The sequence below is a fragment of the Salvelinus fontinalis genome, chromosome 1, assembly GCF_029448725.1.
Source record: "Salvelinus fontinalis isolate EN_2023a chromosome 1, ASM2944872v1, whole genome shotgun sequence".
Classification (NCBI taxonomy): domain Eukaryota; kingdom Metazoa; phylum Chordata; class Actinopteri; order Salmoniformes; family Salmonidae; genus Salvelinus; species Salvelinus fontinalis.
In genome coordinates, this window is record NC_074665.1 from 6,900,118 (window position 1) to 6,924,730 (window position 24,613).

General features: G+C 48.8%; 1 protein-coding gene across 5 annotated transcripts in view; it reads left to right on the forward strand.

The window, feature by feature from the left end:
- The window catches only part of LOC129868438 (CSC1-like protein 2), a 104,724-nt gene that overhangs the window by 64,627 nt on the left and 15,484 nt on the right, over nucleotides 1-24,613 (forward strand). For all 5 annotated transcript variants that reach the window (XM_055942541.1, XM_055942707.1, XM_055942628.1 and 2 more), the window contains 10 exons: nucleotides 2,394-2,474; nucleotides 4,721-4,844; nucleotides 7,131-7,264; nucleotides 7,463-7,600; nucleotides 10,078-10,231; nucleotides 11,198-11,304; nucleotides 19,480-19,566; nucleotides 20,380-20,445; nucleotides 20,733-20,895; nucleotides 22,436-22,541. In XM_055942541.1, coding sequence (XP_055798516.1) covers nucleotides 2,394-2,474; nucleotides 4,721-4,844; nucleotides 7,131-7,264; nucleotides 7,463-7,600; nucleotides 10,078-10,231; nucleotides 11,198-11,304; nucleotides 19,480-19,566; nucleotides 20,380-20,445; nucleotides 20,733-20,895; nucleotides 22,436-22,541 — 1,160 coding nt within the window. The remainder of the gene's footprint in view (nucleotides 1-2,393; nucleotides 2,475-4,720; nucleotides 4,845-7,130; nucleotides 7,265-7,462; nucleotides 7,601-10,077; nucleotides 10,232-11,197; nucleotides 11,305-19,479; nucleotides 19,567-20,379; nucleotides 20,446-20,732; nucleotides 20,896-22,435; nucleotides 22,542-24,613) is intronic.

Sequence of the window (24,613 nt, forward strand, 5' to 3'; positions counted from 1 at the left end):
CTGGGGGGGACAGAGCACACTGGGAGGGGGGGAGGGGGGGAGGGGGCAGACGCACACTGGGGGGGGGGGGGGGGGCAGACGCACACTGGGAGGGGGGGGGGGGGGGCAGACGCACACTGGGAGGGGGGGGGGGGGCAGACGCACACTGGGAGGGGGGGGGGGGCAGACGCACACTGGGAGGGGGGGTCAGGGGCAGACGCACACTGGGAGGGGGGGTCAGACGCACACTGGGAGGGGGGGGGGGCAGACACACACTGGGAGGGGGGTACAGAGCACACTGGGAGGGGGGGGGGGGCAGACGCACAGTGGGTTAGCAACAGAGAGAGAGAGACCAACATGTCAATTTGTCAATTGGCCAGTAGCCTGCAGAGAGAGACCAACATGTCAGTTGGCCAGTAGCCTGCAGAGAGAGACCAACATGTCAGTTGGCCAGTAGCCTGCAGAGAGAGACCAACATGTCAGTTGGCCAGTGGCCTGCAGAGAGAGAGACCAACATGTCAGTTGGCCAGTAGCCTGCAGAGAGAGAGAGACCAACATGTCAGTTGGCCAGTAGCCTGCAGAGAGAGACCAACATGTCAGTTGGCCAGTAGCCTGCAGAGAGAGAGACCAACATGTCAGTTGGCCAGTAGCCTGCAGAGAGAGAGACCAACATGTCAGTTGGCCAGTAGCCTGCAGAGAGAGAGACCAACATGTCAGTTGGCCTGTAGCCTGCAGAGAGAGAGACCAACATGTCAGTTGGCCAGTAGCCTGCAGAGAGAGAGACCAACATGTCAGTTGGCCAGTAGCCTGCAGAGAGAGAGACCAACATGTCAGTTGGCCAGTAGCCTGCAGAGAGAGAGAGACCAACATGTCAGTTGGCCAGTAGCCTGCAGAGAGAGAGAGAGACCAACATGTCAGTTGGCCAGTAGCCTGCAGAGAGAGAGACCAACATGTCAGTTGGCCAGTAGCCTGCAGAGAGAGAGACCAACATGTCAGTTGGCCTGTAGCCTGCAGAGAGAGAGACCAACATGTCAGTTGGCCAGTAGCCTGCAGAGAGAGAGACCAACATGTCAGTTGGCCAGTAGCCTGCAGAGAGAGAGACCAACATGTCAGTTGGCCAGTAGCCTGCAGAGAGAGAGACCAACATGTCAGTTGGCCAGTAGCCTGCAGAGAGAGAGAGCAACATCTCATTCTCATGGAGTTGATCAGGCTGTTGATTGTGGCCTGTGGAATGTTGTCCCACTCCTCTTCAATGGCTGTGTGAAGTTGCTGGATATTGGCGGTAACTGGAACACACTGTCGTAATGTTCAATCCAGAGCATCCCAAACATGCTCAATGGTTGACATGGCTGTAGAGTCTGCAGGCCAAGGAAGAACTGGGACACTTTCAGCTATCAGGAATTGTGTACAGATCCTTGTGACATGGGGCCGTGCATTATCATGCTGAAACATGAGGTGAAGGTGGCAGATGAACGGTTTGTCAATGGGCCTCGGGGTCACTTGTCACGGTATCTCTGTTCGTTCAAATTGCCATCGTTAAAATGCAATTGTGTTCATTGTCTGTAGCTTATGCCTGCCTGCCCATACCATAACCCCACCGTCACCATGGGGCACTCTGTTCACAACGTTGACAATAGCAAACCGCTTGTCTGCGGTTGTGAGGCCGGTTGGACATACTGCCAAATTCTCTAAAATGAGTTGAGGTGGCTTATGGTAGAGAAATTATCATTCAATTTTCTGGCAACTGATCTGGTAGACTTTTCTGCAGTCATCATATAAATTGCACGCTCCCTCAACTTGAGGCATCTGTGGCATTGTGTTGTGTGTCAAAACTGCATATTTTAGTGGCCTTTTATTGTCCCCGGCACAAGGTGCACCTGTGTAATGATCATGCTGTTTAATCAGTTTATTGATATGCCACATCTGTCAGGTGGATATATTATTTTGGCGAAGAAGAAATGCTCACTAACAGGGATTAAAAACACATTTGTGCACAAAATTTGAGCGAAATAAGCTTTTCGTGCATATGGAACATTTCGGCCATCTTTTATTTCAGCTCATGAAACGTGGGACCAACACTTTACCTGTTGCCTTTATATTTGTGTTCAGCGTAATTAGATTACAGTCCTGTAATAGTGAATATGACAAAAGGTAATTAGATTACTAGAATATCGACCGTGCGTCACTTCCTTGATTTGAAGTGCTTTCTATTAGTCCTATTTCTATGACTGTGACATGTTAATATAGAGAGACTGCCGAGGGACTTCTAACCTAGGATTGAATGTCTGCAACCAACAGAAGGACTGAAGGGAATACTATAGACTTGTATAAACAGATTCCTCCATGTCCGTACCTTTTTAATCCTTACCTTTCCATCTCTTTCCCTCTCCACCCTCCCCTTTCTCTCAATGCAGACAGGCTTATGAAAACTGCTGTGTTCTAGAGGCTCGTATTTGTTACGACGTGGCCAAGCTGATGTCCCTCGACTCAGAAAGGTGAGTAGTGTCTCCGCTTGACTGTCGCTGTCTGTAGCAATACTATAAAGAGAGAGAGATAGAGAGGACTGAATTTGGATTTAACACGTTTTAGCATGGACATTTTCCATTGAGGGGCTTCCACCATTTTAAAGTACACTGAACAAAAATAAAGGCAACTTGCAACAATTTGAAAGATTTTACTGAGTTACAGTTCATATACGGATTGATTTTTTATTTTTTATTTTTAAGAATTCATTAGGTCCTAATCTATGGACTTCACATGACTGGGAATACAGATTTACATCTGATCACAGATACCTTTTAAAAAAGGTAGGGACGTGGATCAGGAAACCAGTCAGTTTCTGGTGTGACCACCATTTGCCTCATGTAGCACGACACATCTCCTTCACATAGAGTTGATCAGGCTGTTGATTGGTGGCCTGTGGAATGTTGTCCCACTCCTCTTCAATGGCTGTGAGAAGTTGCTGGATATTGGCGGGAACTGGACAAACATGCTCAATGGGTGACTGGTGAGTACGCAGGCCATGGAAGAACTGGGACATTTTCAGCTTCCAGGAATCGTGTACAGATCTTTGTGACATGGGGCCGTGCATTATCATGCTGAAACATGAGGTGAAGGAGGTGGATGAACGGCTCGTCAATATGCCTCGGGGTCTTGTCATGGTATCTCTGTTCATTCAAATTGCCATCAATAAAATACAATTGTGTTCGTTGTCCTTAGCTTATACCTGCCAATACAATAACCCCACCACCACCATGGGGCACTCTGTTCACAACGTTGACATCAGCAAACTGCTCGCCCACACCACGCCACACACGCTGGCTGCCATCTGCCCGGTACAGGTGAAACCGGGATACATCCCGGGAAAGACACACGACGCTGTCTGCTGTCTGCCATCTGCCCGGTACAGGTGAAACCGGGATACGTCCCGGGAAGGACACACGAGATGAGCAACGTTACAACGCAGATCTGCAGTCAAGTCAGGTTTTTTTTTAACCTTTATTTAACTAGGCAAGTCAGTTAAAGAACAAATGTATTATTTATAATGACGGCCTACCGGGTATTCGATCCAGCAACCTTTCGGTTACTGGCACAATGCTCTAACCACTAGGCTACCCGCTGCTACCTGCCGCCTCGTCGTTCCCTATTGAGGGCAACGAGTACACAGATGAGCTTCCCTGAGACGGTTTCTGACAGTTTGTGTAGAAATTCATCGGTTGTGCAAACCCACAGTTTCATCAAGCTTTTTGTGCGTATGGAACATTTCTGGGATCTTTTATTTCAGCTCATGAAACATGGAACTAACACTTTACATGTTGTGTTTTTTTTTATATATTTGTTTTCAGTGTTTTTGACTGGGTGGGGATTCTTATGGGTTGTGACCAGAGCATTGTCTTCCTCTAGTTGGGTTGTATGGTTTAAATGACTTCAAGACATAGCACCGCCATCAAATCTAATGTTATTAGTCACATGCGCCGAATACAACAGGTGTAGACCTTACCGTGATATGCTTACTTTACAAACCCTTAACCAACAATGCAGTTCAAAAAATAGGTAAAAAAATATTTACGAAATAAACTAATGTAAAAAATGTAATGAAAATAAAAAGTTACGCAATAAAATAACAATAACAAGGCTATATACAGGGGGACAATAATATGGGCCTAGTATAGAGGTCCTGGATGGCAGGAAGCTTGGCCCCAGTGATGTACTGAGCAGTACGCACTACCCTCTGTAGCGCCTTACTGTCAGATGCCGAGCAGTTGCCATACCAGGCGGTGATGCAACCGGTCTGGATGCTCTCGACGGTGCAGCTGTATAACTTTTTGAGGATCTCAGGACCCGTGACAAATCTTCTCAGTCTCCTGAGGGGGAAAAGGTGTTGTCGTGCCCTCTTCACGACTGTCTTGGTGTGTTTGGATCGTGATTAGCGGTCCAAACTACATCTAGTGGTCGCAGATTTGATTCAGTATTCCCAACACTGCAGGAGGCGGTAAATCACCAATATATTCGTTTTATACTTTTTTTTTTTCAAACACAAAAGAAGAAGAACATGTACTACTTTAAAATTGAGAGAGCCTTAATGGTGCTGCCCATGCTGTCACAGACGCCATAATGGCACAGACTAGTCCTCTTTCCATCTCTATGAGCAAAACTAATTTATCTAGTAATCCGGTGTGTGGCCAGTGTATTTGGTCATGTGATATGAGCACGTGTGCTGTCCATGTGCTTCTGTAAACAGGAAGAAGACTGAACGGAGCATGAAGTTCTTTAAAGACCTACAGTCCAAGGAGCACATCCCCTCCATGATCAACCCCAAACCCTGTGGACATCTCTGCTGCTGTATTATCAAGGGCTGTGAACAGGTAAGACCAACGTCTACCTGTATTATCAAGGGCTGTGAACAGGTAAGACTGACGTCTACCTGTATTATCAAGGGCTGTGAACAGGTAAGACCGACGTCTACCTGTATTATCAAGGGCTGTGAACAGGTAAGACCGTCTACCTGTATTATCAAGGGCTGTGAACAGGTAAGACTGACGTCTACCTGTATTATCAAGGGCTGTGAACAGGTAAGACCAACGTCTACCTGTATTATCAAGGGCTGTGAACAGGTAAGACCAACGTCTACCTGTATTATCAAGGGCTGTGAACAGGTAAGACCAACGTCTACCTGTATTATCAAGGGCTGTGAACAGGTAAGACCAACGTCTACCTGTATTATCAAGGGCTTTGAACAGATAAGATCGACGTCTACCTGTATTATCAAGGGCTGTGAACAGGTAAGACCGACGTCTACCCGTATTATCAAGGGCTGTGAACAGATAAGACTGACGTCTACCTGTATTATCAAGGGCTGTGAACAGGTAAGACCGTCTACCTGTATTATCAAGGGCTGTGAACAAGTAAGACCGTCTACCTGTATTATCAAGGGCTGTGAACAGGTAAGACCAACGTCTACCTGTATTATCAAGGGCTGTGAACAGGTAAGACTGATGTCTACCTGTATTATCAAGGGCTTTGAACAGGTAAGACCAATGTCTACCTGTATTATCAAGGGCTGTGAACAGGTAAGACCGACGTCTACCTGTATTATCAAGGGCTGTGAACAGGTAAGACCAACGTCTACCTGTATTATCAAGGGCTGTGAACAGGTAAGACTGATGTCTACCTGTATTATCAAGAGCTGTGAACAGGTAAGACTGACGTCTACCTGTATTATCAAGGGCTGTGAACAGGTAAGACCAACGTCTACCTGTATTATCAAGGGCTGTGAACAGGTAAGACCGTCTACCTGTATTATCAAGGGCTGTGAACAGGTAAGACTGACGTCTACCTGTATTATCAAGGGCTGTGAACAGGTAAGACTGACGTCTACCTGTATTATCAAGGGCTGTGAACAGGTAAGACCAACGTCTACCTGTATTATCAAGGGCTGTGAACAGGTAAGACCACCGTCTACCTGTATTATCAAGGGCTGTGAACAGGTAAGACCACCGTCTACCTGTATTATCAAGGGCTGTGAACAGATAAGACCAACGTCTACCTGTATTATCAAGGGCTGTGAACAGGTAAGACCAACGTCTACCTGTATTATCAAGGGCTGTGAACAGGTAAGACCAACGTCTACCTGTATTATCAAGGGCTTTGAACAGATAAGATCGACGTCTACCTGTATTATCAAGGGCTGTGAACAGGTAAGACCGACGTCTACCCGTATTATCAAGGGCTGTGAACAGATAAGACTGACGTCTACCTGTATTATCAAGGGCTGTGAACAGGTAAGACCGTCTACCTGTATTATCAAGGGCTGTGAACAGGTAAGACCGTCTACCTGTATTATCAAGGGCTGTGAACAGGTAAGACCAACGTCTACCTGTATTATCAAGGGTTGTGAACAGGTAAGACTGACGTCTACCTGTATTATCAAGGGCTGTGAACAGGTAAGACTGACGTCTACCTGTATTATCAAGGGCTGTGAACAGGTAAGACCAACGTCTACCTGTATTATCAAGGGCTGTGAACAGGTAAGACCGTCTACCTGTATTATCAAGGTCTGTGAACAGGTAAGACCAACGTCTACCTGTATTATCAAGGGCTGTGAACAGGTAAGACCGTCTACCTGTATTATCAAGGGCTGTGAACAGGTAAGACCAACGTCTACCTGTATTATCAAGGGTTGTGAACAGGTAAGACTGACGTCTACCTGTATTATCAAGGGCTGTGAACAGGTAAGACTGACGTCTACCTGTATTATCAAGGGCTGTGAACAGGTAAGACTGACGTCTACCTGTATTATCAAGGGCTGTGAACAGGTAAGACCAACGTCTACCTGTATTATCAAGGGCTGTGAACAGGTAAGACCGTCTACCTGTATTATCAAGGGCTGTGAACAGGTAAGACCAATGTCTACCTGTATTATCAAGGGCTGTGAACAGGTAAGACCGTCTACCTGTATTATCAAGGGCTGTGAACAGGAAGACCAATGTCTACCTGTATTATCAAGGGCTGTGGTTGTTTTTTTGTCCTATCCAAATGCCACAATCAAATTCCCTCTGGGTATGTTGCCGAGCGACCATTCATGTCTTTCTCATAGTATTCTCATTAGTCCTTTCTTCTTCGTCTTCTAACTAACCATCTCTATCCTACAGGAGGAGGCAGTGAGTTACTACACCAAGCTGGAGTCCAAGCTGAAGGAGGAGTACAGGAAGGAGAGAGAGAAGGTCAACAGTAAGCCACTGGGAATGGCCTTCGTTACCTTCCAGAACGAAGCCATGACCGCCATGTAAGAGCCTGTGTGACAACACCAGAGGAATGAGAGGATGTTTGCGTTTTTTTTTGTAATCTCTCCTCTTTCAATTGTCGTTCATCACTCGGCTATTGGAACGAATGTGAGAATGCTGGAAATCAATGTTTTGCCTTTTTTTGTGCGTTTGTAACTGTAAATCGAGTGTTAATCTTCCTTATATGGTTCCCTGTTCAGTATCCTAAAGGACTACAATGCGTGTAACTGTCAGGGCTGCCACTGTCAGAGGGAACCCAGGTCTTCCTCCTTCAGCCAGCACCTTCACACGTATTCCTGGACAGTCGGCTACGCACCAGACCCACAGAACGTCTACTGGTGAGAACACACACACATACAGCACAGATTCCCCCCCCCCCCCCCCCCCCCCCCCTCCGCTGAGACTAATGCCGTGTTCAAAACAACTGGGAACTCTGGGAATTTCCTACTTCAGTGCGTTCAAGGACTGACGGTCTCTGCATCTGATGTTCAAGGTGCTTTCAAGACAACTGGAAACTCGGGGGGTGAAAAAAACGAGATCCGACTGAGGAAAATCATTTTTGAACGGTCATCTGACTCGGAAATTCTGGCATCTTTCGAGAGCGTCCCGACTTTCCGACCTGAAGTTCACGGAGGTCATGATTTGACCTCTTCCCAGTTTTCTTGAAAGCACCATGAACGTCAGATACAGGTACCATCAGTCCAGTAAAATAAATAAGGAAATTATTTGCACGTTATTTCAATTTATGCAGGGCTGTGCCTCGCAAGTGCTACACCAATTGATCTACAGTATTTTGTTATCAAAGCTTGAGTCCTGAAATATAATATGGTCTGAGAAGAACAATATTGGCAGACCAGGCATATAGCCAATATGCTATGATAATGTATTAGGCCAGGCATATAGCCAATATGCTGTGATAATGTATTAGGCCAGGCATATAGCCAATATGCTATGATAATGTATTAGGCCAGGCATATAGCCAATATGCTGTGATAATGTATTAGGCCAGGCATATAGCCAATATGCTGTGATAATGTATTAGACCAGGCATATAGCCAATATCCTGTGATAATGTATTAGACCAGGCATATAGCCAATATGCTGTGATAATGTATTAGACCAGGCATATAGCCAATATGCTATGATAATGTAATAGACCAGGCATATAGCCAGTATGCTATGATAATGTATTAGACCAGGCATATAGCCAATATGCTGTGATAATGTATTAGACCAGGCATATAGCCAATATGCTGTGATAATGTATTAGACCAGGCATATAGCCAATATGCTGTGATAATGTATTAGACCAGGCATATAGCCAATATGCTGTGATAATGTATTAGACCAGGCATATAGCCACTATGCTGTGATAATGTAATAGACCAGGCATATAGCCAATATGCTGTGATAATGTATTAGACCAGGCATATAGCCAATATGCTGTGATAATGTAGTAGACCAGGCATATAGCCAATATGCTATGATAATGTAGGAGGACTACTGCACACCTCATTCCTACAGAACAGTTTTTATTGGGTTAATGTTATATATATATATATATATATATATATATATATATATATTTATTTATTTATTTATTTATTTATTTATTTTTATTTATTTTTATTTTTTTTAGCAAAAAAATCTGAGTGGACTGATTTGCTTTCTTTTTGACTGGGGAAGTGATTTGCTTTCTTTTTGACTGGGGAAGTGATCTTGCCTCGTGACAGCTGGTGGTTGGTGACCACTGGTGTAGACGATTAGCCAACTGCTGATTTGTTGTTATCAGATTACCTCACAGCTGAAGACTGTACATATCTGGCGTCGTCTCTTGGTGTCAGCCTCAGTCCTGTATGTATGTGAAGGGCCACAGAGTGAAAATCAAGTCCATCTAGGCCAAGGGGCTATTCAAATCTTCTCGTACAAGAAGTTGTGCCAATTTTTCTTAATGTTAAAACTGCCATTTTATTTTCATCCATTTTTCCGTTTAAAAACGCTAAGAAAAAAATCATACAATTCAATTTACAACGCAGAATAATGGGTCAATTACATCAGTCTGACTGCTTGGGCCGAGCAACCCTTTAAATCCAAATCAAATTGTATTAGTTACATGCGCCGAATACAACAATACAATACAATTGACTCTGTACCGTAACACCCTGTATATAGCCTCCACATTGACTGTACCGTAACACCCTGTATATAGCCTCCACATAGACTCTGTACCGTAATACCCTGTACAATACCCCCCCCCCCCCCCACCCCAAAAAGAGATATGAATAACAAATAATTAAACAGTAGCAGTAAATGACAATAGCAAGGCTATATACAGGGTATTACGGTACAGAGTCAATGTGGAGGCTATATACAGGGTATTACGGTACAGAGTCAATGTGGGGGCTATATACAGGGTATTACGGTACAGAGTCAATGTGGGGGCTATATACAGGGTATTACGGTACCGAGTCAATGTGGAGGCTATATACAGGGTATTACGGTACCGAGTCAATGTGGAGATTATATACAGGGTATTACGGTACAGAGTCAATGTGGGGGCTGTATACAGGGTGTTACGGTACAGAGTCAATGTGTGGAGGCTATATACAGGGTGTTATGGTACAGAGTCAATGTGTGGAGGCTATATACAGGGTGTTACGGTACAGAGTCAATGTGGGGGCTATATACAGGGTATTACGGTACAGTCAATGTATGAATTTGTGTATGAATTTGTGTATGAACCTTGTATGAACGATAACGTTGCATTCTATTCTTGGATTGATAGATTGACCTGTCCTCTCCTGATTTCTCCCAGGGAGCATCTGTCAGTCGGAGGGTTCCCCTGGTGGCTGAGATGCTTCATCATCAACTGTATCCTCTTCCTCCTCCTCTTCTTCCTCACAACCCCCGCCATCATCATCTCCACCATGGACAAGTTCAACGTCACCAAGCCTGTCGAGTACCTCAACGTGAGTCACCTCTGACCTCTCTTTCTGAAGCTCAGGAGGTTGAATGTCAGGATACGTACCAAACAGTTCCCTATTTAGTGAACCCTATTCTCTATATAGTGCACTATATAAGGAAATAAAGTGCCATTTGGCACGCAGATCAGTTTGACCCTTTTCACACGACTGTCCTGCACTGGACTGGTTACACACCCACCGTGCTGTAACTGAGCTGGACAGGATCCAGCAGAGTATGGTTTGGTTGACACTATTGTGGAAAAAGGGCATTAGTCTGTGTACTATAATTAACCTTAACCTTCATCTGCAATATTCCACTCCTCTCCCTCTCTTCCTCTCCTCCACCTATCCTCTCTTCTCTTCCCTTCCTCTCCTCCCTCTCTTCCTCATCCTCCACCCATCCTCTCTTCCCTTCCTCTCTTCCCTTCCCTTCCTCTCCTTCCTCTCCTCCCTCTCTTCCTCATCCTCCTCCCATCCTCTCTTCCCTTCCTCTCATCCCTTCCTCTCCTTCATCTCCTCCCTCTCTTCCTCATCCTCCACCCTTACTCTCTTCCCTTCCTCTCCTCCCTCTCTTCCTCCACCTATCCTCTCTTCCCTTCCTCTCCTACCTCTCTTCCTCCACCTATCCTCTCTTCCTCATCCTCCACCTATCCTCTCCTCCCTCTTCCTCTCCTCCCTGCCTCTCCTCCCTCTTCCTCATCCTCCCTGCCTCTCCTCCCTCTTCCTCATCCTCCCTGCCTCTCCTCCCTCTCTTCCTCATCCTCCCTTCTTCTCCTCCCTCTCTTCCTCATCCTCCACCTATCCTCTCATCCCTTCCTCTCCTTCCTCCACCTATCCTCTCTTCCCTTCTTCTACTCCCTCTTCCTCATCCTCCCTGCCTCTCCTCCCTCTCTTCCTCATCCTCCACCTATCCTCTCTCCCCTTTCTTGCTCTCCTCCCTTTCTTCCTCCCTCTCTTCCTCTCCTCCTCCAGAACCCCATTGTGACCCAGTTCTTCCCCACCCTGCTGCTGTGGGCCTTCTCCGCCCTGCTCCCCACCATCGTATACTACTCGGCCTTCTTCGAGGCCCACTGGACACGGTACCATTCTCTTTCTCACACACACACACACACACACACACACACACACACACTGGACACGGTACGACTCACACACGTAATGGTAGTCCATTGTATCCGACGATGTCTTCCACTTCTGAGTTAAGAGTGAATTATTTGGTGAGAGACCTGGCAGTGTGGTGCCACGACAAAAACCTCTACCTCAATGTGATCAAGACAAAAGAGCTGATCGTGGACGACAGGAAAAGGCGGGCCGAACAGGCCCCCATTAACATTGACGGGGCTGTGGTGGAGCGGGTCGAGAGTTTCAAGTTCCTTGGTGTCCACATCACCAACAAACTATCATGGTCCAAACAAAACAAAGAAGTCGTGAAGAGGGCCCGACAACGCCTTTTCCCCCTCAGGAGACTGAAAAGATTTGCCATGGGTCCCCAGATCCTTAAAAAGTTCTACAGCTGCACCATCGAGAGCATTCTGACTGGCTGCATCACCGCCTGGTATTGCAACTGCTAGGCATCCGACTGAAAGGTGCGACAGAGGGTAGTGCGTATGGCCTATATACTAGGCGGTGTCTGAGGAAAGCCCCAAAAAATATCAGACTTCAGTCACCCAAGTCATAGACTGTTCTCTCTGCTACCGTACGGCAAGCGGTACCGGAGCGCCAAGTCTAGGTCCAAACGGTTTAACAGCTTCTACCCCCAAGCTATAAGACTGATGAACAATTAATCAAATAGCCACCCGGACTATTTAATATTTACGAGATCCACAAACTCCTGAGCTGTTTTTTGCTGTCTCTCTGTGCTCCTCTCCTCCTCCCACCTCTGTCCACCGCTCTGACAGAGCTGCCGCCAGCTGGAACGATCGGCAGCAGAATCCTCTAGGTCTGTGGGTTTGACGTTGCACTTCTTCAGCAACGTTTTCATCTGCCCCCCTGCAGACCGCCAGCCGAAGTATAGCTGGCCGTACAGGATCTTCCTCCTGAGACATTCTAATGACATGCCCAAGCCAGCGCCGTTGGTGCTGGGTGACCATGGCCTCTATACTCTTACAGTTGGTGCTGGGTGACCATGGCCTCTATACTCTTACAGTTGGTGCAGGGTGACCATGGCCTCTATACTCTCACAGTTGGTGCTGGGCTACCATGGCCTCTATACTCTTACAGTTGGTGCTGGGAGACCATGGCCTCTATACTCTTACAGTTGGTGCTGAGGGACCATGGCCCCTATACTCTTACAGTTGGTGCTGGGTGACCATGGCCTCTATACTCTTACAGTTGGTGCTGGGCTACCATGGCCTCTATACTCTTACAGTTGGTGCTGGGGGACCATGGCCTCTATACTCTTACAGTTGGTGTTGGGAGACCATGGCCTCTATACTCTTACAGTTGGTGCTGGGTGACCATGGCCTCTATACTCTTACAGTTGGTGCTGGGTGACCATGGCCTCTATACTCTTACAGTTGGTGCTGGGTGACCATGGCCTCCGTACTCTTATAGTTGGTGCTGGGGGACCATGGCCTCTATACTGTTACAGTTGGTGCTGGGGGACCATAGCCTCTATACTCTTACAGTTGGTGCAGGGTGACCATGGCCTCTATACTCTTATAGTTGGTGCTGGGGGACCATGGCCTCTATACTCTTATAGTTGGTGCTGGGGGACCATGGCCTCTATACTCTTACAGTTGGTGCTGGGTGACCATGGCCTCCGTACTCTTACAGTTGGTGCAGGGTGACCATGGCCTCCGTACTCTTACAGTTGGTGCTGGGTGACCATGGCCTCTATACTCTTACAGTTGGTGCTGGGGGACCATGGCCTCTATACTCTTACAGTTGGTGCTGGGGGACCATGGCCTCTATACTCTTACAGTTGGTGCCGGTTGGACCATGGCCTCTATACTCTTACAGTTGGTGCTGAGGGACCATGGCCTCTATACTCTTACAGTTGGTGCTGGGTGACCATGGCCTCTATACTCTTACAGTTGGTGCTGGGGGACCATGGCCTCTATACTCTTACAGTTGGTGCTGGGTGACCATGGCCTCTATACTCTTACAGTTGGTGCTGGGTGACCATGGCCTCTATACTCTTACAGTTGGTGCTGGGTGACCATGGCCTCTATACTCTTACAGTTGGTGTTGGGTGACCATGGTCTCTATACTCTACTAGTTGGTGCTGGGTGACCATGGCCTCTATACTCTTACAGTTGGTGCAGGGCTACCATGGCCTCTATACTCTAACAGTTGGTGCTGGGCTACCATGGCCTCTACTCTAACAGTTGGTGCTGGGCTACCATGGCCTCTATACTCTTACAGTTGGTGCTGGGCTACCATGGCCTCTATACTCTTACAGTTGGTGCTGGGAGACCATGGCCTCTATACTCTTACAGTTGGTGCTGAGGGACCATGGCCCCTATACTCTTACAGTTGGTGCTGGGTGACCATGGCCTCTATACTCTTACAGTTGGTGCTGGGTGACCATGGCCCCTATACTCTTACAGTTGGTGCAGGGTGACCATGGCCTCTATACTCTTACAGTTGGTGCTGGGTGACCATGGCCTCTATACTCTTACAGTTGGTGCTGGGGGACCATGGCCTCTATACTCTTACAGTTGGTGCAGGGTGACCATGGCCTCTATACTCTTACAGTTGGTGCTGAGTGACCATGGCCTCTATACTCTTACAGTTGGTGCAGGGTGACCATGGCCTCTATACTCTTACAGTTGGTGCAGGGGGACCATGGCCTCTATACTCTTACAGTTGGTGCTGGGAGACCATGGCCTCTATACTCTTACAGTTGGTGTTGGGAGACCATGGCCTCTATACTCTTACAGTTGGTGCTGGGGGACCATGGCCTCTATACTCTACCAGTTGGTGCTGGGAGACCATGGCCTCTATACTCTTACAGTTGGTGCTGGGGGACCATGGCCTCTATACTCTACCAGTTGGTGCTGGGAGACCACGGCCTCTATACTCTTACAGTTGGTGCTGGGGGACCATGGCCTCTATACTCTTACAGTTGGTATTGGGTGACCATGGCCTCTATACTCTTACAGTTGGTGCTGGGTGACCATGGCCTCTATACTCTGTAAAGGGACCCAGGCTTCACAGCTGTAAAGTGACCCAGGCTTCACAGCTGTAAAGTGACCCAGGCTTCACAGCTGTAAAGTGACCCAGGCTTCACAGCTGTAAAGTGACCCAGGCTTCACAGCTGTAAAGTGACCCAGGCTTCACAGCTGTAAAGGGACCCAGGCTTCACAGCTGTAAAGGGACCCAGGCTTCACAGCTGTAAAGGGACCCAGGCTTCACAGCTGTAAAGGGACCCAGGCTTCACAGCTGTAAAGGGACCCAGGCTTTACAGCTGTAAAGGGACCCAGGCTTCACAGCTGTAAAGGGACCCAGGCTTCACAGCTGTAAAGGGACCCAGGCTTCACAGCTGTAAAGAGACCCAGGCTTCACAGCTGTAAAGGGACCCAGGCTTCACAGCTGTAAAGTGACCCAGGCTTCACAGCTGTAAAGGGACCCAGGCTTCACAGCTGTAAACCAGTGTGGTGATGCCATCGGCTTGATAGACGCCGACTTTGTTGTGGAGGCGGATATCCCTGTTTCGGAAGATCCTGTGTCTGAGTTTCCAGAAGGCAGCTGATGATTGCTTGATCCTGTTTTGAATTTCGAGGTCGATGCTGCAATCCTCCGAGAGGATGCTACTCAGGTATTTGGATGACGGGACTATTGCCAGTGATTCGTGTTCAATGGTGAAGACAGGCATGGTGGATGGAGGGCAGGATCTCCATTGGCAGACCATCTCTGTCTTGGTGGTGTTGATAGACAGTCCCGTCCTGCTATAGACCCTCACAGACGCTACAAGGACGGACTGAAGGTCTTCCGGAGTGTTGGCCACAAGAGCACAGTCATCAGCATCCTGCAGCTCAAGAACCCGCTCCGTCGAAACCCTTGGTGGTTGCTTGGAGCCTCCTGATGTTGTGTAGGTTTCCATCCAGCCTGAAGTCCACCTCCACCACAACCCCGCTGCTGTCCTCAAGCTCCTTGTGGAGAAGCTGGGTGACACATGAGAGGAAGATGTTAAAAAGGACAGGTGCCAAGCACACACACCTGCCTCACATCGATGCTTACTACAAAGGGCATTGACTCTTGCCCTCCTAGGACCACCCGAGCCGTCATCCCATCATGGAACTGGCAAAGGATGTTGACACATTTGAGTAGAATGCCCCATAGTAGTTCCCTGCTCATAGTGTGGAAGGCCATGAAAATGTCCTGATGTTTTTCAGCAGTAACCTCCCTTCTTCAGTAGCTCTGCCGGGATGCTGTCAGCAGTAACCTCCCTTCTTTAGTAGCTCTGCCGGGATGCTGTCAGCAGTAACCTCCCTTCTTCAGTAGCTCTGCCGGGATGCTGTCAGCAGTGACCTCCCTTCTTCAGTAGCTCTGCCGGGATGCTGTCAGCAGTAACCTCCCTTCTTCAGTAGCTCTGCCGGGATGCTGTCAGCAGTGACCTCCCTTCTTCAGTAGCTCTGCCGGGATGCTGTCAGCAGTAACCTCCCTTCTTCAGTAGCTCTGCCGGGATGCTGTCAGCAGTAACCTCCCTTCTTTAGTAGCTCTGCCGGGATGCTGTCAGCAGTAACCTCCCTTCTTCAGTAGCTCTGCCGGGATGCTGTCAGCAGTATTCTCCCTTCAGTAGCTCTGCCGGGATGCTGTCAGCAGTAACCACCCTTCAGTAGCTCTGCTGGGATGCTGTCAGCAGTAACCTCCCTTCTTCAGTAACTCTGCCGGGATGCTGTCAGCAGTAACCTCCCTTCTTCAGTAGCTCTGCCGGGATGCTGTCAGCAGTAACCACCCTTCAGTAGCTCTGCTGGGATGCTGTCAGCAGTAACCTCCCTTCTTCAGTAGCTCTGCCGGGATGCTGTCAGCAGTAACCTCCCTTCTTCAGTAGCTCTGCCGGGATGCTGTCAGCAGTAACCTCCCTTCTTTAGTAGCTCTGCCGGGATGCTGTCAGCAGTAACCTCCCTTCTTCAGTAGCTCTGCCGGGATGCTGTCAGCAGTATTCTCCCTTCAGTAGCTCTGCCGGGATGCTGTCAGCAGTAACCACCCTTCAGTAGCTCTGCTGGGATGCTGTCAGCAGTAACCTCCCTTCTTCAGTAACTCTGCCGGGATGCTGTCAGCAGTAACCTCCCTTCTTCAGTAGCTCTGCCGGGATGCTGTCAGCAGTAACCTCCCTCCTTCAGTAGCTCTGCCGGGATGCTGTCAGCAGTAACCTCCCTTCTTCAGTAGCTCTGCCGGGATGCTGTCCGCAGTAACCTCCCTTCTTCAGTAGCTCTGCCGGGATGCTGGCAGCAGTAACCTCCCTTCTTCAGTAGCTCTGCCGGGATGCTGTCAGCAGTAACCTCCCTTCTTCAGTAGCTCTGCCGGGATGCTGTCAGCAGTGACCTCCCTTCTTCAGTAGCTCTGCCGGGATGCTGGCAGCGCCACGAGCCGTGTTGTTATTGAGGGAACAAATAGCTGATAACACCTCTTGGAAGGTTGGCGAATGGTTGAGGTCTTGAATGGGTGGTCAGCCCACCTCATCAGGATCTGGTTTTGGTGGGTCAGCCCACCTCATCAGGATCTGGTTTTGGTGGGTCAGCCCACCTCATCAGGATCTGGTTTTGGTGGGTCAGCCCACCTCATCAGGATCTGGTTTTGGTGGGTCAAGAGTCAGACCATCAGCTGTTTTCAGGGGAGTGATGGAGTGATTTCTAGAGCCATAGATCGCTTTAGCTCAGTTTGTAGAAATGGTGCATTCTCACCTAGAGTTTAGGCAGTATCATACGGTAATCTGTCCAGCATTCCTCATGTCACGTGTCAGCAGGACGTCATTAGTGTGAGAACGTGTCACTATGACGTAGTTGATCAGGTGGTCGGTGTTTGAAGCGTGGGTTACATTGTGATGTTTTATATTTGTTGTTGTGTTGGTACGAGATGTTAGTGACGATGAGATCATACTCGGCACATAGTTATCAGTCTCATGCCGTTCTCATTGAACTGGCCAACACCGCGCCCTACCCAGAACTCTGCTCCATATCCTGTTGTTCTGTTCCACCCTAGCGTTGAAGTCATCCAGCAGAAAGATCTTGTCATCCCTGGGGTTGCTGTGAAGGGCCTCATCTAGTGACTGGTAGAAGCAGTCCTTCGCCTCATTTTCAGATGGTAATGTTGGTGTGTAGGCACTGAGAAGAGTAGCATAACACATCTTGGCTAGAGGGGATACAGAGAGACATGAGTCTTTCACTTATACCGACAGGTGTTACAGTGAGGCTGGGTAAAAGGCTATTCTTAATTGCCAGTCCCACACTGCTGATGTTGTCGTCGCCCCCCCCCCCGGAGGGTAACCTTTCCAAAAGAAGGTGTAACCAGGGAACCTTGATCCAGGGAACCTGGTCTCACTCAGGGCAGCAATGTCAATATTGTAGCGACTTAGTTCTGCACCAATTAAAGCTGTTCTCCGATGGGGTCTATCGTTTATTATCGTCAGTGTCCAGAAGAGTTCTGATGTTCCATGTCGCCAGTTTTAGGGGAATTATTTTCTTTCGCATTTTCTTCAACCGCTGAGTGGAACTCCCGATAGGTGTGCGGTAGCCTATCCAGGAAGGAGTGAGAGTGCAATTTTTAGGCCTCTCCCCAGCTGGGGTGAGCAGTCTGGCTCCTAAATAGGGCTGCTCAGTCACACAGGGGTCTGCCGAGAACAGTTGCCAAGTCCCAACTGCTGGCGACCCATAATAGCCCTGTGCCGCTGGCGTGCAGGGGTCTGATTTTTAAGGACTCCCAGTGCATTTACTCCTGCTCCCGTCACCAGACACCCCTAACGCCGCCAGGCTTTAGTCTGGTTTCCGGTTGATGGCTTCACCGAGGTCAGAAGTAGATATCGGCGCCAAGGAAGTTATTTCCAGTGCCGCTGAGGGTGCGCAATCCCCAACAGCACTACTTCACCGTGGGATGGTTGAAATTCCAGTGGCAAGGGGGGAAACCCAGGACGACCAGGATCTTCCACAGCGGCAGGAAGCTCCCGGATCCCCAGTCTGTTGGCGTCCGCCCACCGCGCACCGCCAGCACGCTGCTTTCCTCTCAGGGTGTGCTCCCCTAACTTTTAGTCGTACCAGACTAACCCACAAGGCAGCGGGGCAGTGGTGGATGGCTGCCAGGGCGTGTCCACACAGAGGTGGGCCTGTACGGATGCATCTCTGGGGCCCACTGCAGCTCCGAGATCCCCTGCCGGGTTAGTCCGGAGTTTTAAGAGAACCAGTCAATGTGTGCCGCCGCGAGGAGGCCCCACAGGAGTCTTGGTCATGGAGAGGCTTTGTACCGGCAAGCGGAGACTTGTGCATGAAGCTGCTTCCCAATTCAACACAAGGGCTAGCCGGGCGGCAGCAAAGCTGTAAGCGAGAGTGTGCAAGCACGTGGTAAGCGAGCGTTGCAACTTACCTCTACCTAGGCACTACTGCAGTAGACAAGGTCACATGCACCCTGCGGTTGCCTGGCAACACACACACACACACACACACACACACACACACACACACACACACACACACACATACATACACACACTACTCCACCTTCTTCTAGGGCCACTGGACCTGGTACAACTCTCCTAAAGAAACACACTGTTTTCTGTGTGTACAGTATTGGAGTGGACATCAGTGGAAGTTTGTGTGCTGTATGTATAATATAATGAATGAAAAGCTACATTTTCTCATTCTCTTAAGTATTCTCTGTTGTCACCTGGCTAGCCTGGTTCCAGATCTGTTTGACGCCGTCTTTCCAACTCCTATGGTCCAGTGTGTAGGAATTCGGGCAAAACTAGCACAAACTGATCTGGGACCTGTCTTACCTGGTAGAGCCATACAATCAATCAATCAAGTTTATTTTATATAGCCCTTCGTACATCAGCTGATATCTCAAAGTGCTGTACAGAAACCCTGCCTAAAACCCCAAACAGCAAGCAATGCAGGTGTAGAAGCACGGAGAGAGCTGTTGTGTGTAATGTTGATCGTTTTGACTTTTGACTTTTGACAACTCCTATGGTCCAGTGTGTAGGAATTCTGGCAAAACCAGCACAAACTGATCTGGGACCTGTCTTACCTGGTAGAACCATACAGAGAGAAGTGTTGTGTGTAATGTTGATCGTTTTGCCTTTCCGTGTATTCTAATAGGTCTGGAGAGAACAGGACAACCATGCATAAATGTTACACCTTCCTCATCTTCATGGTCTTACTGCTGCCCTCTCTAGGACTCAGCAGGTACTACATGTCTTTTTTTATTCAGAACATTTTTTTTTTTTTTTGTTATTTCAATTTTATTTCAACTTTTATTTAACCAGGTAGGCTAGTTGAGAACAAGTTCTCATTTACAACTGTGACCTGGCCAAGATAAAGCACAGCAGTTGTGTGTCGAACTGTGCTTTATCTTGGCCAGGTCGCAGTTGTAAATGAGAACTTGAATGTGGTCCCAGGAATCGAACCCACTATCCTGGCGTTGCTACAGAGGACAACTTACTACTTTGCCAGTTAACTCCTCTATCTACTGTATGTGTGTTCACTACATAGCTAGTAGTCAACGTTTTGGGACAGTTTCCCAAACACAGATCCTGAACTAAAATGTTCTTTCAATGGAATCCTATAAGTAGCCTTGTATGAGCCAGGAATGGCCCATAGGGCAGGAGGCTATCTCCTGTTTCTGTAGTGAGACAGCTTGATGTACAGTACACCCCCTGGACAGGACACTAGTCTATATCCTGTTTCTTTAGAGAGACAGCTTGATGTACAGGACACCCCCTGGAGAGGACACTAGTCTATCTCCTGTTTCTGTAGTGAGACAGCTTGATGTACAGGACACCCCCTGGACAGGACACTAGTCTACCACAGGTCCTTACCCCTAATCCATCTCCTTAATGCTGAGTGCCAAGCAGATTCGCATCATGTACCATTTTTTTTGTGTTTGGAATCTGTCCCTTGATGGTCCCATGGACTCTAATACGATCATCATACTCCTCCTCCTCCTCCTCCTCCTCCTCTATCGCTCTGACAACTCAACTGTTTCCTTCTTCATTCCAGTCTGGACGTTTTCTTCAGATGGCTGTTTGATAAGCGCTTCCTGGCTGACGCTGCTGTGAGGTTTGAGTAAGTAGCAGTTCCTAGGTTCCTCTCTAGGTTTCTTCCTAGGTTCCTGCCATCTAGGGAGCTTTGAGCCTTTACCTTGTGCACTGTGGTTTCTGCTGGCCACGTTCTGGCTCGTCGGGCCATGTTCTGGCTCGGAATCTAAAGCTGTCAGTCTTAGTGGTGGTAATGTGACTGGAACAGAACATACCCAGTGTAGTATGGGTTCTGGTTGGCACGATAGTGTGAAAAAGATATGTTATTGTTGTGATGTAATTTCCTGCCCCCCCCCCCCCCCCCCCCCCCCCCAGGTGTGTGTTCCTGCCTGACAACGGGGCGTTCTTTGTGAACTATGTCATCGCGTCGGCGTTCATCGGTAACGCGATGGATCTGCTGAGGATCCCTGGTCTGCTCATGTATATGACCCGGTTGTGTCTGGCTCGCTCTGCTGCCGAGAGACGCAACGTCAAGAGGGTGAGTAGAGGAGCACCACCTGGTGGCCAGGAAGACCTCCGTCACATAATAAACTACATCTCGTAATAAACTACATCTCATAATAAACTACATCTCATAATAAACTACATCTCATAATAAACTACATCTCATAATAAACTACATCTCATAATAAACTACATCTCATAATAAACTACATCTCATAATAAACTACATCTCATAATAAACTACATCTCGTAATAAACTACATCTCATAATAAACTACATCTCATAATAAACTACATCTCATAATAAACTACATCTCATAATAAACTACATCTCATAATAAACTACATCTCATAATAAACTACATCTCATAATAAACTACATCTCATAATAAACTACATCTCGTAATAAACTACATCTCATAATAAACTACATCTCATAATAAACTACATCACATAATAAACTACATCACATAATAAACTACATCGCATCTAGGATGCACATAGATATATCAAAGTGACAAGATAGTCGACTGACCGCTCCAACGATGAGAATAAATGTAGAGATTTGGGGGAGGAGTCGAGCCTCCCACTTCACTTCTTCCTCTCTGGTTAAATGCTACTGGGTCGGGGTCAAATTTATTACAAAACAATCAATTCAGGAAGTAAACTGAAATTCCAATAAGGAGAGCAATGAGAAAGTTGGAATTTCAATTTACTTCCTAAATTGAAATGGAATGAACCCCAACCATGACAAGCTATGCTTTTGTTGAACTGAGGCTTCCCTAAGGACATATGATAATATCCTCCTGTTAATGTGTGTGTCTCTGCATCATCAAGTTTTCCAATTCTATAATTATATCTCTACGTTCTGCAGCACTAAGCGAATGAGTTGCCGTTCTAATATTTTATTTCTATACTTTACAGCACCAAATGTATGAGTTCTGTAACTCTATTTCTGTGCTCTGCAGCACCAGGTGTATGAGTTCCAGTTCTATAACTCTTATTTCTATGCTTTGCAGCACCAGGCGTATGAGTTCCAGTTCTATAACTCTATTTCTACGCTCTGCAGCACCAGGTGTATGAGTTCCAGTTCTATAACTCTATTTCTATGCTCTGCAGCACCAGGCATATGAGTTCCAGTTCTATAACTCTTATTTCTATGCTCTGCAGCACTAGGCGTATGAGTTCCAGTTCTATAACTCTATTTCTGTGCTCTGCAGCACCAGGCATATGAGTTCCAGTTCTATAACTCTTATTTCTATGCTCTGCAGCACCAGGCGTATGAGTTCCAGTTCTATAACTCTTATTTCTATGCTCTGCAGCACCAGGCGTATGAGTTCCAGTTCTATAACTCTATTTCTGTGCTCTGCAGCACCAGGCATATGAGTTCCAGTTCTATAACTCTTATTTCTATGCTCTGCAGCACCACGCATATGAGTTCCAGTTCTATAACTCTTATTTCTATGCTCTGCAGCACCAGGCGTATGTGTTCCAGTTCTATAACTCTATTTCTGTGCTCTGCAGCACCAGGCGTATGAGTTCCAGTTCTATAACTCTATTTCTATGCTCTGCAGCACCAGGCGTATGAGTTCCAGTTCGGGGCGGCTTACGCCTGGATGATGTGTGTCTTCACTGTGGTCATGACATACAGCATCACCTGTCCAATCATCGTCCCCTTCGGTGAGCTGTGGTCCACTGTTACTAACTGGTTTAGTGAGGTGATGTATTGTCCTGGCTTATCGTCCCCTTCGGGTGAGCTGTGGTCAGCCAGCATCATCCCCTAACCAGCCGCTAGTCTACTCGGTTGCTTCTCTCCGTCCGTTCTTTCTGCGCATCTCACCACAAGGGCGGCGACAGTGTTGAGGAGCTGGGGGGTAGACAGTGTTGAGGAGCTGGGGGTAGACAGTGTTGGGGAGCTGGGGGGTAGACAGTGTTGAGGAGCTGGGGGGTAGACAGTGTTGAGGAGCTGGGGGGTAGACAGTGTTGAGGAGCTGGGGGGTAGACAGTGTTGGGGAGCTGGGGGGTAGACAGTGTTGAGGAGCTGGGGGGTAGACAGTGTTGAGGAGCTGGGGGGTAGACAGTGTTGAGGAGCTGGGGGGTAGACAGTGTTGAGGAGCTGGGGGGTAGACAGTGTTGGGGAGCTGGGGGGGTAGACAGTGTTGAGGAGCTGGGGGGTAGACAGTGTTGAGGAGCTGGGGGGTAGACAGTGTTGGGGAGCTGGGGGGTAGACAGTGTTGGGGAGCTGGGGGGTAGACAGTGTTGAGGAGCTGGGGGGTAGACAGTGTTGAGGAGCTGGGGGGTAGACAGTGTTGGGGAGCTGGGGGGTAGACAGTGTTGGGGAGCTGGGGGGTAGACAGTGATGAGGAGCTGGGGGGTAGACAGTGTTGGGGAGCTGGGGGGTAGACAGTGTTGGGGAGCTGGGGGGTAGACAGTGTTGGGGAGCTGGGGGGTAGACAGTGTTGGGGAGCTGGGGGGTAGACAGTGTTGGGGAGCTGGGGGGTAGACAGTGTTGGGGAGCTGGGGGGTAGACAGTGTTGAGGAGCTGGGGGGTAGACAGTGTTGAGGAGCTGGGGGGTAGACAGTGTTGGGGAGCTGGGGGGTAGACAGTGTTGGGGAGCTGGGGGGTAGACAGTGTTGGGGAGCTGGGGGGTAGACAGTGTTGGGGAGCTGGGGGGTAGACAGTGATGAGGAGCTGGGGGGTAGACAGTGTTGGGGAGCTGGGGGGTAGACAGTGTTGGGGAGCTGGGGGGTAGACAGTGTTGGGGAGCTGGGGGGTAGACAGTGTTGGGGAGCTGGGGGGTAGACAGTGTTGGGGAGCTGGGGGGTAGACAGTGATGAGGAGCTGGGGGGTAGACAGTGATGAGGAGCTGGGGGGTAGACAGTGTTGGGGAGCTGGGGGGTAGACAGTGTTGGGGAGCTGGGGGGTAGACAGTGATGAGGAGCTGGGGGGTAGACAGTGATGGGGAGCTGGGGGGTAGACAGTGTTGGGGAGCTGGGGGGTAGACAGTGTTGGGGAGCTGGGGGGTAGACAGTGTTGGGGAGCTGGGGGGTAGACAGTGATGAGGAGCTGGGGGGTAGACAGTGATGGGGAGCTGGGGGGTAGACAGTGTTGGGGAGCTGGGGGGTAGACAGTGATGAGGAGCTGGGGGGTAGACAGTGTTGGGGAGCTGGGGGGTAGACAGTGTTGGGGAGCTGGGGGGTAGACAGTGATGGGGAGCTGGGGGGTAGACAGTGTTGGGGAGCTGGGGGGTAGACAGTGTTGAGGAGCTGGGGGGTAGACAGTGATGGGGAGCTGGGGGTAGACAGTGTTGGGGAGCTGGGGGGTAGACAGTGATGAGGAGCTGGGGGGTAGACAGTGTTGGGGAGCTGGGGGGTAGACAGTGTTGGGGAGCTGGGGGGTAGACAGTGTTGAGGAGCTGGGGGGTAGACAGTGTTGAGGAGCTGGGGGGTAGACAGTGTTGAGGAGCTGGGGGGTAGACAGTGTTGAGGAGCTGGGGGGTAGACAGTGTTGAGGAGCTGGGGGGTAGACAGTGTTGAGGAGCTGGGGGGTAGACAGTGTTGAGGAGCTGGGGGGTAGACAGTGTTGAGGAGCTGGGGGGTAGACAGTGTTGGGGAGCTGGGGGGTAGACAGTGTTGGGGAGCTGGGGGGTAGACAGTGTTGAGGAGCTGGGGGGTAGACAGTGTTGAGGAGCTGGGGGGTAGACAGTGTTGAGGAGCTGGGGGGTAGACAGTGTTGAGGAGCTGGGGGGTAG